Source organism: Strigops habroptila, chromosome Z, assembly GCF_004027225.2.
Source record: "Strigops habroptila isolate Jane chromosome Z, bStrHab1.2.pri, whole genome shotgun sequence".
NCBI lineage: Eukaryota > Metazoa > Chordata > Aves > Psittaciformes > Psittacidae > Strigops > Strigops habroptila.
Genome location: NC_044302.2, coordinates 7,984,834 through 8,006,633, shown reverse-complemented (window position 1 = coordinate 8,006,633; position 21,800 = coordinate 7,984,834). Strand labels below are relative to the sequence as shown.

The window sequence follows — 21,800 nt, the reverse complement described above, 5'->3', positions numbered from 1 at the left end:
CTGAATGAGAATTCATACATGAGCATTAAACTTCTTGTAAACTAAATCAATTTTTATAGCAATCACGTTGGTATAATATTTATGTGGCGTTAAGATCTTTAATATAGGCTTAGAATGAGACATTTTTTAACGGTGCCAGGAGAAATACTAAGTAATAAAGCAAATAGACTGCAAAATATATTGTAAAAACGTCAACTAGTGAACAAGATAAATTCAGATATCTTTCATCTCACCTAGATGAATGATTTCAATCCTACTGTAAACTGATGTAGCTCAAGCTGAGGATAAGCATGAATCCTCTCTAACATTATAACTGTATTACCATTTAATATATCAGTGGGTTTTGGTTTTGTTTAAATATAACTTTAATGAAGTTATGGAGTGGCATCCAGTGGTAGACTCTGACTTAGAGAGCTTTTGGAGTAATCAAAAAATACAATGATGACTTGTGAATAATTAGATTTGCAATCCTCATGGTACCACTTTCTGAAACAAACAAAACAAAATATACAAGAAATCAAAGGAGAAATATTTTCTCATTTGGATCTTTAGAGACCTTTGGGATTTACCTTGATGAGTTTCAAGAATTTACATAATTGGTTTACTGATTAGGGATGGAGGTGGGGGGGAAGGAAACTACTGTCATGCAGGTTGTAGTGCTTTAAGTCTGGGTTTAAAAGTGTTGGTGAGAAATACTGCAATTTAACTATGTAAGTATTGCGTGTTGTCATAAAGACAGAAAAAAAAGCAAGTATTTCAGATGTTTTGCATACAGCCATATAGTGAAGCAGTGTTAAATCCACAAGTAATATCCACAGGCGCTATCACTGCAAAGGTTTAACACTTTAATGTAAAGTCTGTTGTGCCTGGAACCTCGGCAGTCAATCAGGGCCCCATAGTGCCAAGTGTCACTCAGATGAAGCCGAGTCCCTGCAGGAAAGAGCAGTGTCTTTGGTATTTCATTTATATTCTGGTGTAACTGCATACATGTACAAAGATGTGGTAGAATTGTCATTAGTTCTTGATAAATGCATGTTCAAGAATCACCGAATATTTGCAAGCTGGTTTGTTGGGCTCCTCCTGACCCCCCAAGTGACAATGTTTGTGCCATTTGCCCAGAGGCAGGGTTAAGACATGGATTGAATTGGAGCACCTGGAAGCTAGTTAGCTCAGAGGCAATTCAGAACATGGTGTCAAAGCAGAAATTCTTGTGTCTTTAAGTAGTGTCCTGCAACTGTCTAGACAGTCTGTGTGAAAAGCCGTGGTTCTGGAAATATTTCAGACTTGAGTTCTCGTATGGCTGTGAAACAGCATAGTTCCAGAAGGGCTGTCTGATCTTTCACTTGTGTGTGAAGAGGGCTCTCCGTTTGCCAGATTTCCCCAGAGAAGTAACCAGACAGGACTGCTGCTGCAGAGGAGATCAACAACATTCACCTTCTACAGCCTAGGCATTATAATTAGAAAGACAACAATACAACACTATGCAAAGCAGTATGCTTATAATTAGATCTGCATGTTCTGGGGGTGGAAGAGGGGGAAAGTTTAATGACACTTAACTATTAGAGCATGCTCATGTGAAAGTGAACAAATGAGACATACTTGTGGGTTGGTGCAGTTTTTCTCCAAACATTTTTTTCAAAGAGATCACAAGGCAACATTGCTGAGGCAAGAGTTTAAAAAATTGATGTCATGGAGCTTGGTAGTCAGTAACAACATAAAATGTCTTTTTTCTTTTTAATTGCAAAGCGATGAATGTAATAAACTTTATTTCCTGCCATAAATTGTTAAAACAGATTGTGATGGAATACAGAAATACACCAAACTGAACATTATATATGAATTCAATTTAGGCAGGAGATTGCTGCATCTTAACCGAATACAGAGGGCCTGTTTCTTTCGCCTGTGACTGCCAAAACTCCTTTGCAGCCAACAGAATTTTGCCCTGTGTAAGGGCTGCTGCTGCGGACAAAACCAGACTCACTAGAGTGAGATCTGAAACACTACACTTTTGAATACCCCAAGATTCCGGGGTGTTTGGGTTATCCTTGTGCATACAGTGGGCTGCAACATACTGCAAGATGCATTATTGCTTAGAATGGAGAAAAGTGCTGTAAATATGACCACTTTTGAGCTCCTCTACTCATGGCTTTGATGTGCTTAAAGACATCTTCTCAGTATAGACAAGGACCAGTATAAACTGGGACCATGCTGCTGTAATTCCTACCAGCAATCCCGAAGCCTCAGATAGCAGCTGGGAGTCAGTGCCTCATAGGCATATAGCATCAACCAGAAGTATGATATAGGAGATATCCCCTTTGGTCAGTGGATTTGAGGAACTTTTTAACTTTATCTCAGTGGTTCTGTATCTCTTCCACACAACGCTGTGGTAGTCTTTAGGCTGGGTAATCTCAGTATAGAGCCAGCATGACTGTGTTGTGCTGTCAACTAGTCAGACTACTGCAGAAGATTAGGGCCTGAGAGTTCTGGCTTTGTTGCTGCTCTAGAAGAAATTCCAGTGCACGATCCTTAAAGCTTCATCCTGATTCACAAGTTGCGGCTTTTCTGCTTGAGTGTGTTCCAGGGATTTCTTCACCAAATATCTGCCCTTCAGAAACAACTCTTGTCTTTGAAAGTAATAAGGTAAATATTTCCCATATTAATGCAGAAAAAAAAAAAAATCTCCTTTTTCTTTAAGCTTATGTTAATAACAAATGGTAATGAAAAAAGCTGTGCTGTGCCAGTAAAGATCAAAAATAGCTTTCCCTCTCACTCCGTGCAGGTTTTTCTGAGATAATACACATAGTCTTTATAGAGATATTCTTTCTATAGCATCTCTCTTGCAACCAAAACATTAGTCTTTAACTGTGAAAGTGCTGAATACCCTTGAGCTGACCTAACTTGCTGGAATTCTCTGTGTTGATGGATCAGATTTCAAGGCCTTTTCTCTTTTACCATGTAGGAAAGCTCTCACCAAACTGGTAATCTAGGCACTGCTGTTTAGTACTTCTAAATATTTAATTTGATGTTGGTTCTGCCTTTTTTCTGCTTTACCAATGTTGACTCCGCAATTAAAAGCTGGCAAGATTTGGCTCAGTTATTCTGTAATTACAAGGCTTTAAATCTCTTTTTTTCTTTGAATTTTACAGAGGCAAAACAAGTACACATTGACGTCAGCAGGAGCTTATAGGAATAAAGAAAGAGTGAAAACAGCACAGTTCTGCAGCTGTAGCTGTCTGTCTGAAAGATGTATAACTTAATAGTTATCTTCAGTAGCCAAGGGGGGGGCTCAGAGTCAGAATTTGCCTTTGGCGTCAGTTTTTATTCCTTTGACATTTTTCTCATCTTGGGTCTGGTTTTAGTCTTGCTGCCATGGCAACATACAGTGAGGCTAAAAGGTATTCCAGAGAAAAGGTCTCTCTTCGCTGACAGGCAGCAGAAGGGAGTAGAGGCCAGAGCTGCTGTTTGCAGCTGTGAATAGCACTGGAGGAATGAAAGGGATTTTAAAAGTACTTTATATTTACATATATGCAGCCAAAACAGTAGGTGCAAAAGTTGTGTAACAGAGCATTAAACAGGTGAGTTGAGTTAAATTGAGTTAAATTGGTTTTGATTTCGGATGGGTACGAACAGGATGACATGTTAGCTTCCCAGCAAGGGGACTCCATCACTGTTATGCTCCTAATCATAGCCAAGCCTGCTACATACTCTGTACTTCTCATGCCTTAAAGCCCTGGCAAAATCTGCACAGAGTAGTACACCAGTCCACTTCCCTCAGAGCTGCCAGCAAGTTAAGAAACTGGTTTCTTGAGTTTCCTCCCTTCCACAGACCAAAGCTAGACAGACATAATCCAGAAGACAGACTACGTGATTTTCTTTTGTATGGAGTTCTGTGTTCAGTTTTGAAGACTGTATATACCAATGACAAAAAAGAAAACTCTTCTCATGGTCTGGGAATTAAAATACAGCTCACAAGTCATATTACGTAGCTTTGTAATAGACAACAGCAGTGAGTGATAATAAAAATCATGTTGCCTTTTAGCGCTAATGAAAGCTATAGTATTAAAGCTTTGCTTATGCAGTATGTCAGCTAGAATAGACTGCAGTATGCATCTTTTTCTTCATTACTGCATACAAATGATGCTTAAGTATTATTTATATTAGTGTTTGCAATCCTAGTGGAGATAGCTCTGGGCTCATTGAAATAGTGTCTAGTATGAACAGCAACAGAACAGAACCAGCCCAGAATGAAAAATGGTCAAGTTTTTAAATAAGAGTATTCTTTCATAAACCTGAACAAGGTTTGGATCATTACCTGTGGCACTTGTGTTGCCAAAGTAACCTTGACTTGCCAGCTGATGTTTGCATACCGCATGACACTATCACCATGGAGATCCTGTCCATGTGATTTTGCAGACATGATGCAGTTGCAGGCTTCTCAGACACACGACAGTGAGCAAGAGAGGAATTAATTATTGGTAAGGAACGCTTTTGCAGATAGCTCTTCTTTATTGCAGAGAGAGCCTGCATGGAAGTAGTGCAGAAGCTGAAGTTCTCATTTTTGTAGCTGCACATAGAGGACTAGCGCAAGGGTAATAGGAGGAAGCTCTCTCGGCTTTCATGAGTAAAATACTGAGTTCTCCTAATGGAAGTTCATGCGCTGCCAAGATTGGAGGGGTACTCAAAGTGCTGACCTGCCTGAAAACCATGCTTGAAGAATAATATTCCTTTATAGAACATATGTTCGAGTAATTAAAGCCTATTGAACACTACCATTATTCCTTTATCAATTGAGATTTTTATCCTCTCCCGGTACCTGCTTCTCTCATTCACATGCAACCTAGTGATGTCACAGAAGTCACAGCAGTGGAACAGAGTGTGACATTTGTTCATATACACAGAATATTTCAAATTCTCCTCAAAGAATATTTGTCATGCTGTGTGCTTTCCTTTCCGACCTCTACTGAACCTCACAATAGCACTATGACGTAGATTTTGGACCTGTTTTGCGCAACACAAACCAAAGACCATGCTGTTAGAAAGATCCCATGAGATAATCTGATTGATTTTTTTTTTTTTCCTTTTCCAACCTATTTCTGAACCAAGGCTTCTAACTCTTAAGTTCTAGCACATGCTAGAAGGGACGTAGCTGTAAAAGTAAGGCTTTGGGGTGATCTTTGCAGTGCAGGTTATGATGAATGAGGAGATCATTTCATGGCTAGAGGGGAACAGTCTTGACATGTTGGCAGGCTTGGACATTTTCAGCGTGTGAACAGGGGACAAAAGGCGATTCTTTGAGATGATGTGTGAAAATAAACAGCAATATTGAACTTAAAAGTGTGGAACTAATGAGGGGGGGAAATTATGGTTGTAGATCATAAACTAAATTGATGCTCTGTTCCACTGTGACCATCTGGAGGTGAGGAACATCTGCTTTATTTGGGTGCTGATCACCTTTTTGACAGCACATGATGATACAGCATTAGAACGATTGGTGAGTTTGACATATTACACTGAGATAATTGAACTAATTTCACTTCTGGCTTGAATTAAATTTGTAACTTGTCGTAAGATTCCTCAGCCTTTCATACTACAGCCTAATTTACCAGACAGGGGAATGAAATACCTTTATTGTAAAGAGAAATCTTTTCATATGCCTCGGGGAAATGAGAATAAACCTCATTATCACCAGAGGGACTCAAAAAAAGAAGTACAAAAAGTACTCTGCCACTGTCCAATAAGCCTGCCTTAATTGAGAGTGAGGGGATAAAGAAGCCATCTTCAAAAATGAAACTCTAATCTGTACATGGCAGTTAATACAATAAACTGCATTCAACATCATGAAGTTAAAAGAACAGCCACTCCTCTAGTGCACCAGTGTCTTTTAATTGCGGGGTTTTTTTTTCTGAAATAAATGTATAAATTTTTACTAAAACCAAAAGGTTAAATTCATTGTATTACTGAGCTGAACAGCTTCATGTACGATGGTGAAAGCATTAGGTTTTGACATTTCTACTAGGATGTTTTTCCATGGCATGTTGCCTTCATTGTTTCTCTCTACTAAACATTCATATTACTAACATCGGCCTAAAGCCCCCAATGTGTTATATTGGCTTAGTGAGTGGTTTAGTGTTCCAACTTTGCAGTCTCTTATTTTCCTCCTGAGGTGGGCTCCTTATAAGAGCCAAGTACAGAAATGGATCATTATGTTTAAAATAATATCCAAAGGCTTGAAAATAGCATCCATTTCTTAGGCAGGCTGCATTTATCTTTCACACTGTGGAATGGTGCAACAGATAATTTTGCATTTAAATTTTGCTATATTTATAAAGCAGTAGACTGCTTTTGCTATATTCTAACAACAGAATGAACTTCCAGAGACAACTGAATGTCAGCAAGCATTTATGAATGCCTCAGTAGAGATTACTCTTGGCTCTTGGTTTCAAATGCAGAACAGCCAACAAATTAGTTTGAAGTAAAATGGGTAAATAATTGGAGGCTTAACTATAGCAATACAAAGTTGGAGCATAATTGATTCAGGCATACATTATTAAAGGGTCAGACTTATGTCCAGGAAAACATCTCTGTTCAGGAGCTTCCCTTGTTACTGCTCAGGAGCTCAGTTTGTTCTGTAATGGCCATCCAAGGTTACATCGTAAGATATCTTCTTTAAGGCACAGTTCTCCTCCTTTGTCTCATTTCAGTTGCAGGCTTCAACAAATTGAAGGATTGGTGGCAGGACTACCAGGACGCTATAGGTGGGGACCTGAAATGAATTACTTCAGATGAAAAGCCAGACAAGAAATCTGTCCCAGTTACTCATGTCACCTGGGGAAAACACAGGGCTAAAAACAAACAAGAAAAATCCAAGGAGAACGTAGGAAAAAACCTAGTACTGAGGCAGGTGTACAAGATGCATTTCAGGGGGAGAAAAAAAAAAGTTTTTTAGTCAATTTAAAATGGACTGTTTTTACACACTTCCATCAAAAGCTATGGAAAATAGCTGCAAATAATCTGAATATAATGGCATAATCTGATAGCATATTGCTACTTGCTGTGTATGGAATATCCCTGGCTTTCATGATTTTAGATTTGCAGAAACTGTTTGAGTAAAAAAATGTGTTGCAGCTGCAATTTTTAATTTCAGTGTGAGGATCTTTTTCTCCAGTCTGAGTGGTTACAGGTAATAGCATGCTTAATTTTGTGCCCTTTTACATAGTTTTCTCATATAGAAATGTATTGCAAATTAGTCAGGAGTTATGACAGAGCACTTTGTTAAACTTACGTAAGTAATTTAGTATACTATAAGGTAATTCGTAAAAGCTGGTTTCTTAGTTGCCGTGTTAGTATGTTACTAATAGTGCTTTGCTATTATTAGTTCTTTACTATTTTAGAAATGCTAATAAGAAACCAAAATAATTTTTGTTTTTCTCTTTTTTCGTTTTATACAAGCTTGTACTTGAAATTTACAAATTCTAAAAGAGGGTAAAATAGACAAACTTCCTGATACTTTTGAGGAGTACCCCAAGAGAGACACTATGGCAGTGTTGGAGAGGATTCAGTACAGCTGTCAAACTTTATACTTTCAGAGAACACAGCTGTTGTGAAACCTCTTTTAGAACATTCTTTGACTGGTAACTTGAAGGTGTTTCTGCCCTTACTCTCCTACCAAGGTCTGTTGACAGTTATTGTTGCTTTTCTCAGTGTAATGCACAATACAGATGGACAGAAATGGCTTGGAGCCAAGAGAAGCTCCGAAATCCCAACTGTAGCATCCCCTTAGGAAAATACGCTTGAATAAGTTTTTTCACAACAAGCCAGCTTCGTGGGGTTTTTTATCCTGTGTTTGTATCAAGGCTTCTGTGAAGAATTCTGTTGGTAGCATTGGTAGCATAACACCTTTCTAAATGTGCAAATGTGTGTCAATAGATAATAATGTTAAAATTTTCCTAGAAATGCTAAAGCTGCTAGATTTTGCTTATAATGCTAACACAGTGTGGTATGAGGAAAGAGCTCATAGAAGGCTCAGAAAATCTGCAGCACTTGGGGAGTTATGATGAAGAATGAGTATTTGGCTATTTCTCACAAGGCATGGTAAACATGACCTGTAAAGGAGCTAGAGGTTCATTGTTTTTTTCTGTCTAAGATCATACAGTTTTGTTTTACAGATGACCTCATTATTGCATAGGTCATCTTGATTTCCAGATTCACTGTCATTGCTGAAAAACACTTGAATGAGGATATGTCATAATATATCCATGACTGTACAGTTTGTAGAGCTGAAAGGGATGGGAGAAATATACTTGTTCAAAATCTTCAGTTATAAGAGCATATTCCCTAGAGCAAACACACTTTCAAACTGAGTTAGAAAGGTCCTTTTCCTGTGTTTGTTATCATTTTCCACTAGACTGAGCAGATAGGGGAAGATGATTGTGCTCTAGAGTGTGTTTAAAAACAGTATGTCACACTAAAATATGAATTAATGCAAGTGGGCTTGAGGGAAAGGGCAAACTTGGGATTCCTTTTCTTTCTCCTTTACTATCAATTGTTTTCTTCTACTGCTGCCTAGGAGTGCCCGTGTTGGATTCATCAGGCAGTGCATGTCTCTGCAGCATTCTGGGTCGGTCTTGTTTTTCCATAACTGGTCTGCCAACTTTCCTTGCATAAATAATACAGAAAGTGGAAGCATTTTCCAATTGTCCACTGATGTATAAAAATCTGACTCCAGTGCAGGGCTCTGTGATACATATTGTGCCAATTCTGGGCCACTCAAGTCTAAAATCTGTAGTTCAGTGTTAGTTTAGACACAAACCCTCTAAGGGCTGAGCTATACTGAAAGCAAGCAAAGGTCAACAAAATTGTTGTCCTTTATTCCAGTGGAAGCTCTTTATATTAGTAAACACTCCTTTGCACTATTTCCAATCCAAGAGCTTTCTGCTGATGATACTGCAGAAGATGAAATTCAGTTAAGTCGTCCATATAAACAAAAGTACATTGGGTCCATTTTCTGGATTTGAGCTGACAAATGCAAATAGCAACCAATATAGAATAATAGGGGAAAAGTACTATTCTGTAAGAAGAGGGAAACCCTTTTGATCCTTGCTACTGGGAGGGATATTTATTTTGAATCAAATTTCAACCACTTCAGAGAACCTCCAATACTCGCTGTACTACCAGTTAAGCCTGGTTCTGATTTTAACCAAGTGCACAGTGATGTACTGTCTTCATTGATAACGTGCAAACGCTGGGGCACAGGCTTAGCAGAAGCCCCATACCACACTTCGTGAAAGCAGACTATATGCAGCACTTAAATGTTCACGTGAAAAGGAAATGCTTTTATATAGTCTGCATAGGACAACTTAAGCCTTAACCACACTTGCATAGCAAAGAAGGTTTTTTGTGCTCTCTGCTCGCTATAGTAGAAGAGGAAATGGTTTTAATATTCAGGCATCTTGGGAAACAAGTAGTTGCATTCTTGGTTGAATAAGTGGACTGTTAGCAGCCATAAACATAAAAATTACTCATTTATGAAATGGCCTCTTAATTCAGAATGGCGTTGCACTCGTACAGCATTTGACTAACTGGGTAGGTAAGTTGCAAATAACACTAAAATATGCAGATGTTATATCAGCTCTTCAAAATTTTTTTCAAAATTTTAATATATTTTAACAGCTCCATCTGGATTCCATAGCCACTATTATTGTTCAGGTTTTATTGTTCCCTTTGCCTCTGCCTGCTGTTTGCATTTGCAAGCTACTTACAAGTGTCCTGGAAACAGCTCCTGAACCTTTCTCCAGAATCTTAAATTTGATACTGTGCATGTAAAAATGCAAGGAAAGCACATTTTCTCAGATTTGCATTGCCAGATATGATATGATACAAATTAAATGTTGCATGCCCTGCTTTCCACATGATGTTCTAGTAATAACTTTCAGTGGACAGGCAAGTGTGTTTGCTGATTTCTCCAGTTTTGTCACATACGGGTTGGTTGTTTATGCTGTGCTCTAGACTCCTAAAACCTTGATTTTGGCTAATAAGAGTAATAAAAAATAATACAGATGCTGCTTCTTCAGAGTCTTTGTTGGATATTCTTAAAAGAATATTGTCCATTGCGCAGAACAAGTCCTACAGGATAGTTAGGTATTGTTTATACTCTAAGGGAACTTCATAAATTAGAGGTCAACGTCCTGTCCAGTGTCAGACTGTGTTTTCCAAGGTTAATTTACAGTTATGCTCCAACTTAGAAAGTAATTGTGTTTTCCAGTGCAATTTTTCTTCTGTTCTAATGTTTTTTTGTTTTAAATCAAGTCTGGTGTGTTTACTAATTGAGGGAACCACTTTGCAAAATTAAGGTTGTAATACTGAGTTCACTGCAGTCAGCTTTCAAAATAAGGCTAACAGATGGTAAAGGCATTCTGTGCACAGCATCCATTAAATTTAATTGGAAGTTGAAATCTGTATTTGCTTAGTATCTTTAAAAATCTCGTACCTCCTTCTGTGTTAGACATTCAGTAATTGTCTTAGGTGTCTGGACCCCAATTCAGGCTTTTAAATATATTGTGAGACCTACTTGTTCCCAAGTCAGCATATTGTTTCAAACTTCTATGCCATTATTCTTAAAATATTCAATAAAACTATGTCACAGATGGTAGATCCTATTAACATAAAACTTTCTTGTCTCAACATATCCTGTTACGCCAACAAAAAATAGTGATATGAGACAGCCTTTATGTGTACATTTCAGTTCCTGAAGTTTCCCACCATGAAAGTGAGGGAACTCTTGACATCTCCCAGTTTTCAGTGATTTAATAGTGGTCTACATGCTGCACACTGAACATTCAGTGCAATGCACACTATGTCAGTTCATCAACACTGAGCTCTCATGAGTTTTGAAACGTCATACATCAAAATAAACTCCTCTCCAGTGCACTAGTAAGAAGTTTTTGTTCCTTTCTCCCATGTGCTAATTGCAGCCAGCTGTAAATGTCTAGTTTTAGTGGTATCTGTAGGACACTACTTACTTAAAATGAAAAAAAAAAAAAAAAGGGAAAAATAAGGAAAGAAATACACCATTGCATTGCATTAATCACAGGTACTGCCTGGATATGGTCTTCCCTCTACAGAAATGAAAAATAAATGAATGGGAAAATGTCAAAGGTCAATTAGAGAAACATTTCATACTTCCAGTGAAAATAGTGTTTGTTGATAAATACTGTGCAAAGAGAAAATCTAACAAACAACCTCTAAGGATTAACTCCCTGAGCCAGTATTTCTCTCTTCACCTCAGCAAACCATTACTTTTGTACTCCATTAACATTATATATGTATTATGCTATTCAGAAACTGTCATCAAGACTCATGTCCGATTTTGACAAACACAATGCAGAAATCAGGCCTTACAAATGCTCTGAAAAATGTGTAACTATTAATTTTGTTTCAAGCAGCTGTTTGAATGACCTTGCACATGACATGCCTTAAATATTGCTGGTTTTGGAAGGAAGGAGTTCAGGATTCTTTTATTCTGTGCCTGAAAATTATCAATGGCTTATCTGTCTTTCAGGTGAAGGAAGCCATGCAGAGAATCCATGACCGAGGAAACATAGGGAAACTAATTCTGGATGTGGAGAAAGCACCCACTCCCCTGGTGAGTGCAAAGCAATACATACATGGTGTACAGTCACAGGGGTTAAAACATGGTAGGGACTTTTGGAGACATGTCCCTCATGATTTTGGTTTTATACTGTTTTCTTCTAAATCATAGCACCTAAATACAACCAATAATAATAACTTATGCGAAATACAGCTGTAATTCCTAGAGTCCCAGAAGTTACTTTTCTATACTGAATGGCTATCTGCCTCTCCAAAATGTGTCTACAAGTGTTAGATCAGACTAAAACTGCCACATCTATTACTGTCCCTGTGATGGAAAACAAATAGACATTTCACATAAGGCAAAATTCCTGTATTAGTAAGTGGATTGAACAGAAAAAGACACAGTCAATATTACGGCAGTGTACAAATGTAGAAGTGCTTTCTGATTCCCCCACAAAAGTCAGAGTATAACTTTGGTAAGAAGGTCTTGTAATATTTATATTCTATTCTATTCTATGATTAAGCACAATATCTAAATACTTCCTTCTAGAAATGTTCTGAAGGAAGATAGTTGTGATGGAGCTCTGGTCCACTGCATTGGAGCACTTGACATGGCACTGAAACATTAGAGAGCAGTAGTGAAAGGAAGTCAGATGCATGCCTAACATTCACTGATGATGTAGGGAAGAGCAGTAAAGAAGAAAGTAAAAATCTGATTTCAAATCAATACCAGTGTATGAAGTTTGCTTTCAAACTTGAGATAGCTTCTGTTTCAAAAGAACAGAAAAGAACCTGGAGTTACAGTTAAGCTCTTAGTTGTACTTACTCTGAAATTGGCCCCAAATCGCATACAAAATCACTGCAAGGAAAAAGAAGGCTTTTAGGACCTCACATATGGAAACTTGGGCATTATTTTGTAGCTGAACTGTATCCTAAAACTGTAATCAAGAATCTGTAACACAACATTAACACATTTATTCCACCTGTTCTCTTGATACTGTATATTCACAATAGCCATTGGTTAAAAGGTGAGAAAAAAATTGATACACTTTCATGAAAGTGTGTTGATTCAATGTCGTGGTTTGAGCCCAGCCGGTAACTCAGAACCACACAGCCGCTCGCTCACTCCCCCCCCCCCCCCCCTTCTTCCTCCCCCCGCTCCCGGAGGGATGGGGAGGAGAATGGGAAGAATGTAACTCCCACGGGTTGAGATAAGAGCAGTCCCGCAACTAAGGTATAACACAGAACCACTACTGCTACCACCAATGATAATAACGATTAGTGAAATAACAAGGGGAGAGGATACAATTGCTCACCACCCGCCGACCGATACCCAGCCCGACCCGAGCAGTGATCTGGGCCTTCCGGGTAACTCCCCCCGGTTTATATACTGGGCATGACGTGCTGTGGTATGGAATACCCCTTTGGCTAGTTTGGGTCACCTGTCCTGTCTCTGCTTCCTCCCGGCTTCCCCTCCTCCCTGGCAAAGCATGAGACTGAGAAAGTCCTTGGTTGGAATAAACATTACTTAGCAACAACTAAAAACATCGGTGTTATCAGCGTTGTTCCCAGGCTGAAAGTTAAAAAACACAGCACTGCACCAGCTACTAAGCAGGAGAAAAATGACTGCTATAGCTGAACCCAGGACAGTATCCACCCCTTATTCCATACCATTCACGTCATGCTCAGATCCCACATCTCTCAGCACACCATCACCCCTGTCCCATATATACACATATATATACACCCACACCCACACACAGAGAAAGATATCGTTCCCTAGTCCATGGACCAATCCCTGTAAAATTGCTGAACTCATCCAGTCCATGATGTCAGGCTCCATCTCTTGTAATAGTCTTTCAGGGCAGGAGGGACGGTACATAGTGTTGGGTTGTTGCCTGCTGATGATACCGCCAAACTCATCTGGTCACTGCTGAGCTCGTCTGGTTTCCTCAAAATTCATTCTCTGTTGAGGTGATGATCGGAGGGAAGTCAGGGTCAATGGCTGGTGACCTGAAGATATCTAGCTGGTGGGCTATAAAAGTGTTATAGAGCAGGCAACAGCGTACAATTGAGTTCATTGGCTGTTTTCCCCTAAAATCAAATCCCCTTGAGGTACACATCGGACTTCCCCATCTTCCCGCATTACCCACCAAGTATATCCAGGTCCCTGAGCAAAAGCAACCCCACGAGTGGGTTTGCCTTTACCTGAAGCAGGAATAACCCAGACTGTCTTCCCCAACAAATTCTTTATGTGCACCACAGGAACTTTATCCCCCTCTACAGTACGTAAAAGTTCTGATTGGGCTGGGCCAGCCCTGTTGGCAGATCCCCTACTGTTGACCAACCAGGTGGCTTTTGGTAAATGTGTATCCCAGTGTTTGAAAGTCCCACCACCCATTGCTCTCAGTGTAGTTTTTAACAGCCCATTGTACCGTTCGATTTTCCCAGAGGCTGGTGCATGGTAGGGGATGTGGTATACCCACTCAATGCCATGCTCTTTGGCCCAAGTGTCTATGATGTTGTTCCGGAAATGAGTCCCATTGTCTGACTCAATTCTCTCTGGGGTGCCGTGTCGCCACAAGACTTGTTTCTCAAGGCCCAGGATAGTGTTCCGGGCAGTGGCATGGGACACAGCGTATGTTTCCAGCCAGCCGGTGGTTGCTTCCACCATGGTAAGCACATAGCGCTTGCCCTGGCGGGTTGGTGGGAGTGTGATATAGTCAATCTGCCAGGCCTCCCCATATTTGTACTTCAGCCATCGTCCTCCATACCAGAGAGGCTCTAACCGCTTGGCTTGCTTAATTGCAGCACATGTTTCACATTCGTGAATAACCTGGGCAATAGTGTCCATCGTTAAGTCCACCCCTCGATCACGAGCCCATCTATATGTTGCATCTCTGCCTTGATGGCCTGAGGTGTCATGGGCCCACCGGGCTAAAAATAATTCACCCTTATGTTGCCAATCCAAGTCCATCTGAGCCACTTTAATCTTAGCAGCTTTATCCACTTGCTGGTTATTCTGGTGTTCCTCAGTGGCCCGACTCTTGGGTACATGAGCATCTACGTGGCGTACCTTCACCACCAGGTTCTGCACCCGAGCAGCGATATCTTGCCACAATGCAGCAGCCCAGATGGGTTTACTTCTGCGTTGCCAGTTGCTCTGCTTCCATTGCTGCAACCACCCCCACAGGGCATTTGCCACCATCCATGAGTCAGTATAGAGATAAAGTACTGGCCATTTTTCTCGTTCAGCAATGTCTATTGCTGGGGTTGGTGCAGCTGTTGTGCTTGGGAGTTGAGTAACACCAACAGCTGCATTATCTGTTGCTGTTGGGGTTTGAGTAGCTACTGTGCTTGTCACTGGGGTTGGTGTAGCTGCAGTGCTTGGAGTAGCCATATTGTCTGTTGCTGTCGGGGTTTGAATAGCTACTGTGCATGTCACTGGGGTTGGTGTAGCTGTGGTGCTTGGAGTAGCTATATTGTCTGTTGCTGTCGGGGTTTGAGTAGCTACTGTGCTTGTCACTGGGGTTGGTGTGGCTGCGGTGCTTGGAGTAGCCACATTGTTGCTGTCGGGGTTTGAGTAGCTGTTGTGCTTGTCACTGGGGTTGGTGTAACTGCTGTATTTGAAGTTGGAGTAGTTGCGTTGTCTGTTGTGGTCAGGGTTTGAGTAGCTGTTGTGCTTGTCACTGGGGTTGATGTAGCTGCTGTACTTGGAGCTGTGTTGACTGTTGTGGTCAGGGTCTGAGTAGCTGCTGTGCTTGTAGTTGGCATAGCTGCGTTGTCTGTTGCTTTGCCATCAGATCCAGAGACATTTTTTTCCCTTTGAAGGTGCTGGATAGTGTTGAGCAGGGCTCTGTAGGCATAGGCCAAGCCCCAGCACGTTGCCAAAATTTGTCCCTCTCTGGTATAACCAGGACGACAGCACACCTCGTTTAAGTGTTTTACTAGTTTTTCCGGATGTTGCACTTGTTCAGTGGTGAAGTTCCAAAGCACTGGAGGGGCCCACTGGCCTAGGTACTTGCCCATACTATCCCACACACCCTGCCACTCATAACTGTCCAGCCTCAGGGAAAATCTCCTGGTGGTCCTCCTATATCGTCGTCTAACCCTAGACCAGATTCGAACCTGATACTGCTGAATTTTTGACATTAAACGAAATAGGATGTTCCTACGACGGGATGGCCGTGGGTAAAACACACTCCGTATGTTTGCCAACATGCTGATCCCCAGCACAATCAGCAGGCAGGTTTCAAGGGTACTCAAAGGCCATCTAAAACCTTCAGAACTCTCAATTGCTGTTGCAAATAGGCTGGTGGGGGAACGGGGGGTGAAAGAGAATGCTTCCTTCGTAAGTTTACCCCCCGAGGAGAAAAAAAAAGATATGCAATTGCTAAAATATTTCATTATATACCTCCCAATGTATAGTGGTGATGGCCACGCTGGAAGCACAAACCAGACCAGTTTCATGATCAATGAGTCTATTGTATTACAAGTCATTACCATGAAGTACAGTGAAACAAGAACCTTAGCCCAGGCCCCCCAGCCGATAAACGCTAAAACAGCAAATAGTGGCTGTAAGTAAGGTACAACATGCTGAAACTCTGAGATCAAGCGCAACACGTCTGAGAGCCAAATAATCACCATTGTGACGAGTAGTAACAATGAATGCTTATCACAAATATGATTAAACACACTCTGGTCAGATCTGTCGTTATCTCAACCTTTCGTGCCCCACGTTGGGCGCCAAAAAGAACTGTCGTGGTTTGAGCCCAGCCGGTAACTCAGAACCACACAGCCGCTCGCTCACTCCCCCCCCCCCCCCCCCCTTCTTCCTCCCCCCGCTCCCGGAGGGATGGGGAGGAGAATGGGAAGAATGTAACTCCCACGGGTTGAGATAAGAGCAGTCCCGCAACTAAGGTATAACACAGAACCACTACTGCTACCACCAATGATAATAACGATTAGTGAAATAACAAGGGGAGAGGATACAATTGCTCACCACCCGCCGACCGATACCCAGCCCGACCCGAGCAGTGATCTGGGCCTTCCGGGTAACTCCCCCTGGTTTATATACTGGGCATGACGTGCTGTGGTATGGAATACCCCTTTGGCTAGTTTGGGTCACCTGTCCTGTCTCTGCTTCCTCCCGGCTTCCCCTCCTCCCTGGCAAAGCATGAGACTGAGAAAGTCCTTGGTTGGAATAAACATTACTTAGCAACAACTAAAAACATCGGTGTTATCAGCGTTGTTCCCAGGCTGAAAGTTAAAAAACACAGCACTGCACCAGCTACTAAGCAGGAGAAAAATGACTGCTATAGCTGAACCCAGGACATTCAAAAATGTGGGTAACAACTTTAAACCATTGCTTTTCTCCATTAAAATCAGGTTATGTTTAAGACACTTAGCTCCATCAGAGGCTAGTAATCAAACAGGGAACATACAATGTCACTGCATTTTTCTTTAAAAAGGGGTCCCTTGCTTAGTTGGTTTTGAAATAGTTATAAGCTAATACAACAATCTTCTTGTGTCCTAAGAGAGGTAATGTTGGTGTATAAGAGAATTCAGTCATACTAATCTATGTTGTTAAACAGCTGTCCAGTTTACACTCTGGTTGTGCCTCCAAAGACAAGGTGAAGTACAGGAGAGTCTTGCACCTTTACACAGCTTGTAATAAATACTCACATGTGAAAAAACACAATGTGCTCCTGAAATACTGTTCTGAACTACGAATTTCTGCAGTTGCTTAGTATCTGTACAGGCATCTTCAATAAAACCACAGAAATGCAGTTTCTCCCCACTCCTCTACAATCCAAAATTTCCACTGCCATGGATATATTGTGCCAGCATCTACAGATTAACTGCTCTGAGTTTTCATGACACTGCCTTCATGTGGGGCTAGATGCCATCCATTAGCTGGCAGTAAAGAATACTGTTACTGGAAGAGCAGATACAGGCGTTGAAACCAGAGGTCGGACACATTCTGTAAACTTCCTACACAGTCATATTTCCTATCTGAGAGCCTCATATCAGTACAAGTGCACAGAGCAAAGTCTGCTTGTGCAGTTGTCCCACAGAGCAGCTTTCTTTTCCATAAATTCAGCTGTGAGCAGTGAAGGAACAGCTTACAATTTTAGCTGGAAGTGGTGTAGTGCCAGCAAAAGTTTTACACAGACAGAATGTTTATTTTCATGTTGCAGCCATGTCTTCTTTCATTTTTAAAGTCACCTTTTCAAATGAATCAAGCTGAAATAAGAATGAATGAAACAATATGAAAAGTGCTCTGATGTCCTTCATCTTTCATCCTGCAGATGGCCAACGACAGCACAGAGACAAGCGAGGCTGGAGAAGAAGAAGAAGACCATGAAGGGGATAATGAGAACAAAGAGCGCATGCCATTCATCCAGTAACAGCCAGAGGTGGTGGAAGGAGAAAGATTGGGGAAGTAGAAGGGAACAAGTCTGGGAAATCTATTCTGTGCATCAGTGAACAAATGCTGTAGTACAGTGTGTGTTGTATTTGTCTGCAGTCAGCTGAGCTATGAGCTGTTGATCATTGTTGTTTTGAACTCAAGTGCCATTCTCATCCAGTGCAGTATTATGACATTCCTGTGTAATGCCCAATTTCCCTGTAGGAGTCCCATGGATTTTTCTGTTTGGGTTTAAAAGTCTTATTAACTTACTGTGTAATTTTAGATGGGCTTCCTTCTCATGCAAATTCCAACATTTTGCATAGTTATTTGGGAAGTTTGGGCTTTTTTTTTGCAAGTTGGAAACAGTAATGAAAATAAATTACCCACTTGCTGTCTGGAAGATTCTAGTAACTGGAGAGAGGATTTTATGTTTGAGGATTTTCAGTGTTAAAATAGTTTTCTTTTTATGAACCACAGATAAAAGTTGCAAAAAAAGATGAGTTTTCATTTTCCTCAGCCATGCTTTATCATTTCATAAGCAATCCTATCTTCATTTTCAGAAATATCTCCTTTAGAATTGTGGAATCTGAAATTGCGCAAGAAACCATTAATTGAGAGACTTTAATTCGTATTGTATAATCACGTTAGTCATCAGCACTAGTAATTAAATACTTCATTCTGAGTGCCAACTCATCATGCTTTCCTGTTGATCTGAGCTATCACCCCACATGTTACAGGCAAAGAAAACGGACAGTGAGCCACTATTTTTAGACCCAGAACTTTAATTGCCTGTAGTGGTTAGTATTGTTATTGACAGATCAACATCTTCTGCCAAGGGCACGTTGACTCTTCTGTGTCCAAAATACAAACCAATTTTAAATCTCATTTCTAAGTCATATTGGTAGGGATTACTCATCAGTATGGGGAAAGAAATATGTTGACGAAATTTACTGCTCTGAATGTGTTGATCAACTATGAAGCTGGAGCTGAGCTCCTACAGAATTAGGAGCTGTTAAAAATGAGTTTTAGGCCTTAATCCCATCAGAAATTATGCACAGGGATAACCTTATCTAGATAAGTAGTTCCGTCAAAAGCTCTGCTCCATATGTAAGTTATGTTTGTAATTATTTGCAGGATCAAGTATTCGGAGACCAGCTAGTCTTATCTACCTCCCACTAGTGGAAACTATACCTAAACATGACAAAAGTAAATCTTTTTTCCATGTCTTTCACCTGTCAAAGCAGCAGCTACTCAGGTCCTCAATTGTTTTGTTAAAACAACTATTCTAAAATGACTGCAATCACCTACAGTAGAAACAGGAATGTCAGAGATCTTATATAATGCCATGTATCTTTGAATTCATTTTTTTTTCTTCTTTTTTTTCTTTTTTCAAAAGAAAGTATTTCCCCAGTCATGGTTAGTTGTTCACCTAAATCTACAAGTATTCTGTAGTGATAGAAGTTAAAAACTAATACAGAAAAGTGGAGCAGAAGGACTCCTGGGGCTTTTCTCAATGTGAAAAAACTTGTGGGTCTGGGTGATGTTTATGTGTGGTTTAAGAAGATTCTTGTTTTTTCTGTTTGTTTCATCTTTCTTCCTGAGTATTAATGTCCATCTCCTTACACTGTGCTCATGAAGTTGCTGTTCTAATACCAGATAATTGTGCAGAATGTTCATTCAGAAGGATTTTCCCTTGAGTTAAACTCAGAAATAGTGAGAAGAAATAACTGTGGAGAAAAATACCAAAAGAGCTTTTGAAATATTAACTGAACCAGAACTTTAGTTTTCTCTAGATGTTGATGCAGAACTTCACTATAATTAATTTCTTTTCAAGCTGAATTTGCCTACACTTCCAGTGCCACATCAGGCCCAAACAGGACTTTATCCATAGAAAAAAATATATATTCGGTGAGAGTTTCCATGTTTTGGGCTTGACAGTTGGGCTTTTAAGAAAGGCCATTAAGTTTTCACGACTCATAAGCTGACAGCAGTAGGAAACATGGCCAATTTTGTTTTGCAATTAGTGTAATGATGTCCTGCAACAAACCTTAACATAACTAGAAATTTTGATTTGACGCCAAAGTGAGCAATATTGCTGGTGACTTTAGAGCTGGCAGTAAAGTGGCATTCTCAAGGCCTTAAATTAGTAGGGCAAGCAGAATAGCAAATCCATTCTTCTGTTGTAAACTGTGGTATAGTTGGCTCTACACTTAAATTACCCTTCGAGACAAATAAAGATGGGTGATCTTGGACATGGCCACAGACACCATAGGGACAACAATCAAGTGAAATCATTTTTGCTAGTTTTTTCTGGTTTTGTTAGCAAGGCAAGAATACTCTTCATGCTGTTCCATACCAATTTTAGGGCCATTTTCTGATCAGCAGAATATCAGGTAATTGTAGTGAGTACAAAGGAATACTTCTGGATCTACCCAAGTGCAACACAGATAAGCACTACCATCATCAACCTAAACTCTACTCTGTGTTTTACTGGTATTAACATGGCATATGTGAAGGTTACTACTTAAATGAATGGAAATTTTCCAGGTATCTGTTCTCGAAGCAGGATTTGTGCTAGCAGAATTTGGCCCACAAGCCCTAAGTACCTTTTCTAATACCACAAACAGTAGTATCGCATCTGAAGTGGTAGAGGGCACACTATCCAAAATGACGATGCTGAGACTTGTTACTGACCAAGTCTTACTGTAGTGGAAATGAAGGTTTGTGCTTACTACTGGCAGTGTTTTTCAACAACTCTTAAGACAATTGGATCATTTCTTCAAGTGAAATTATTTCTCAATTTGCCTTAAAGGAACTGTGAAAGCTTCTCTTTAACTTAAGCCTGATTGAAGTGAACTGAAACACTGTTTAATTGTATTTGTTGCTTTAGAGCTTCTGTTATATTGTGCCTACAAAGCAAATTATGTTTACATAAAAATAAAAATAAAATATTGAGCATAGCATTATCCTTGGGTTATGCGTTTTATTCTAATATTATGTTCACATTAGGGAACTGACTTGGAATTGGATGAGAGGAAAATTTGAGGTCTTATTTTCCATTTTGGTCATTGAGGAATATACACATTTTTAGTTTTGGGGTTTTTTTTGCAGAGTACATTGAGGTTATTAAAATGGCTGAGTGTGCTACTTTATAGAACATTAACAATTTAGATATAAAATGTTGGATGTTACAGTCTAAGAAATTCAATTGCATTATATAAGCACCATTCGTGAAGTGTTCAGGGAGGTGTATTTTTTTGCAGATAGAAACTATTTTCCAGTATTCGAGCACTCAGATTGCGTTTGGAGATGAATTGACTCACAAGTTACCCTCAGAGATGCAGCTCCTTGAAGAAATGAAGATACTTTAAGGGAATAATCTTAAAATAGGATCCAAAACAGCCACCATCAAATTAGCTAGCAGAAAGCAGGAGGACATGACTGAATAAAATCCCACTTTCCCTAGTCTTAACTCAGGGATGCAAGGAGGCTTACACCTTTTTTTTCAAAGAACTGGTTATGGCTACCAAACCTTACAGGTCATCTGAAGCCCGTATTTGAGTACATGGCTTTAGAGGTCTCCCTGCATGAAAGAAAGAAATGGTTCAATGCACTTCAGTTTAATATCTAAACAAAGAGGAAATATTTGTTTTGGTTCATTCCAGTTAAGCTGGACATGTTCTAAAGTCTGTAATGTCCCTGGAAAATCTCACTTCAGTAGTCACAGCATCTGCTCTATAATCTAAAAGCTCATATGAACACTTGGCTGATTGTGGAGAGGAGAAGAGTAAATTTCTGC

The 21,800-nt window shown here is 40.1% G+C and overlaps 1 protein-coding gene across 1 annotated transcript in view; it reads left to right on the top strand.

Annotated features, from left to right (window-relative positions):
* VAT1L (vesicle amine transport 1 like) overlaps positions 1 to 20,967 on the top strand; it is a 59,582-nt gene extending 38,615 nt beyond the window's left edge. The window contains exons 8-9 of the mRNA XM_030470017.1: positions 11,558 to 11,641; positions 17,901 to 20,967. Coding sequence (XP_030325877.1) covers positions 11,558 to 11,641; positions 17,901 to 17,999 — 183 coding nt within the window. The 3' untranslated portion in view covers positions 18,000 to 20,967. The remainder of the gene's footprint in view (positions 1 to 11,557; positions 11,642 to 17,900) is intronic.
* Positions 20,968 to 21,800: the final 833 nt, after the last annotated feature.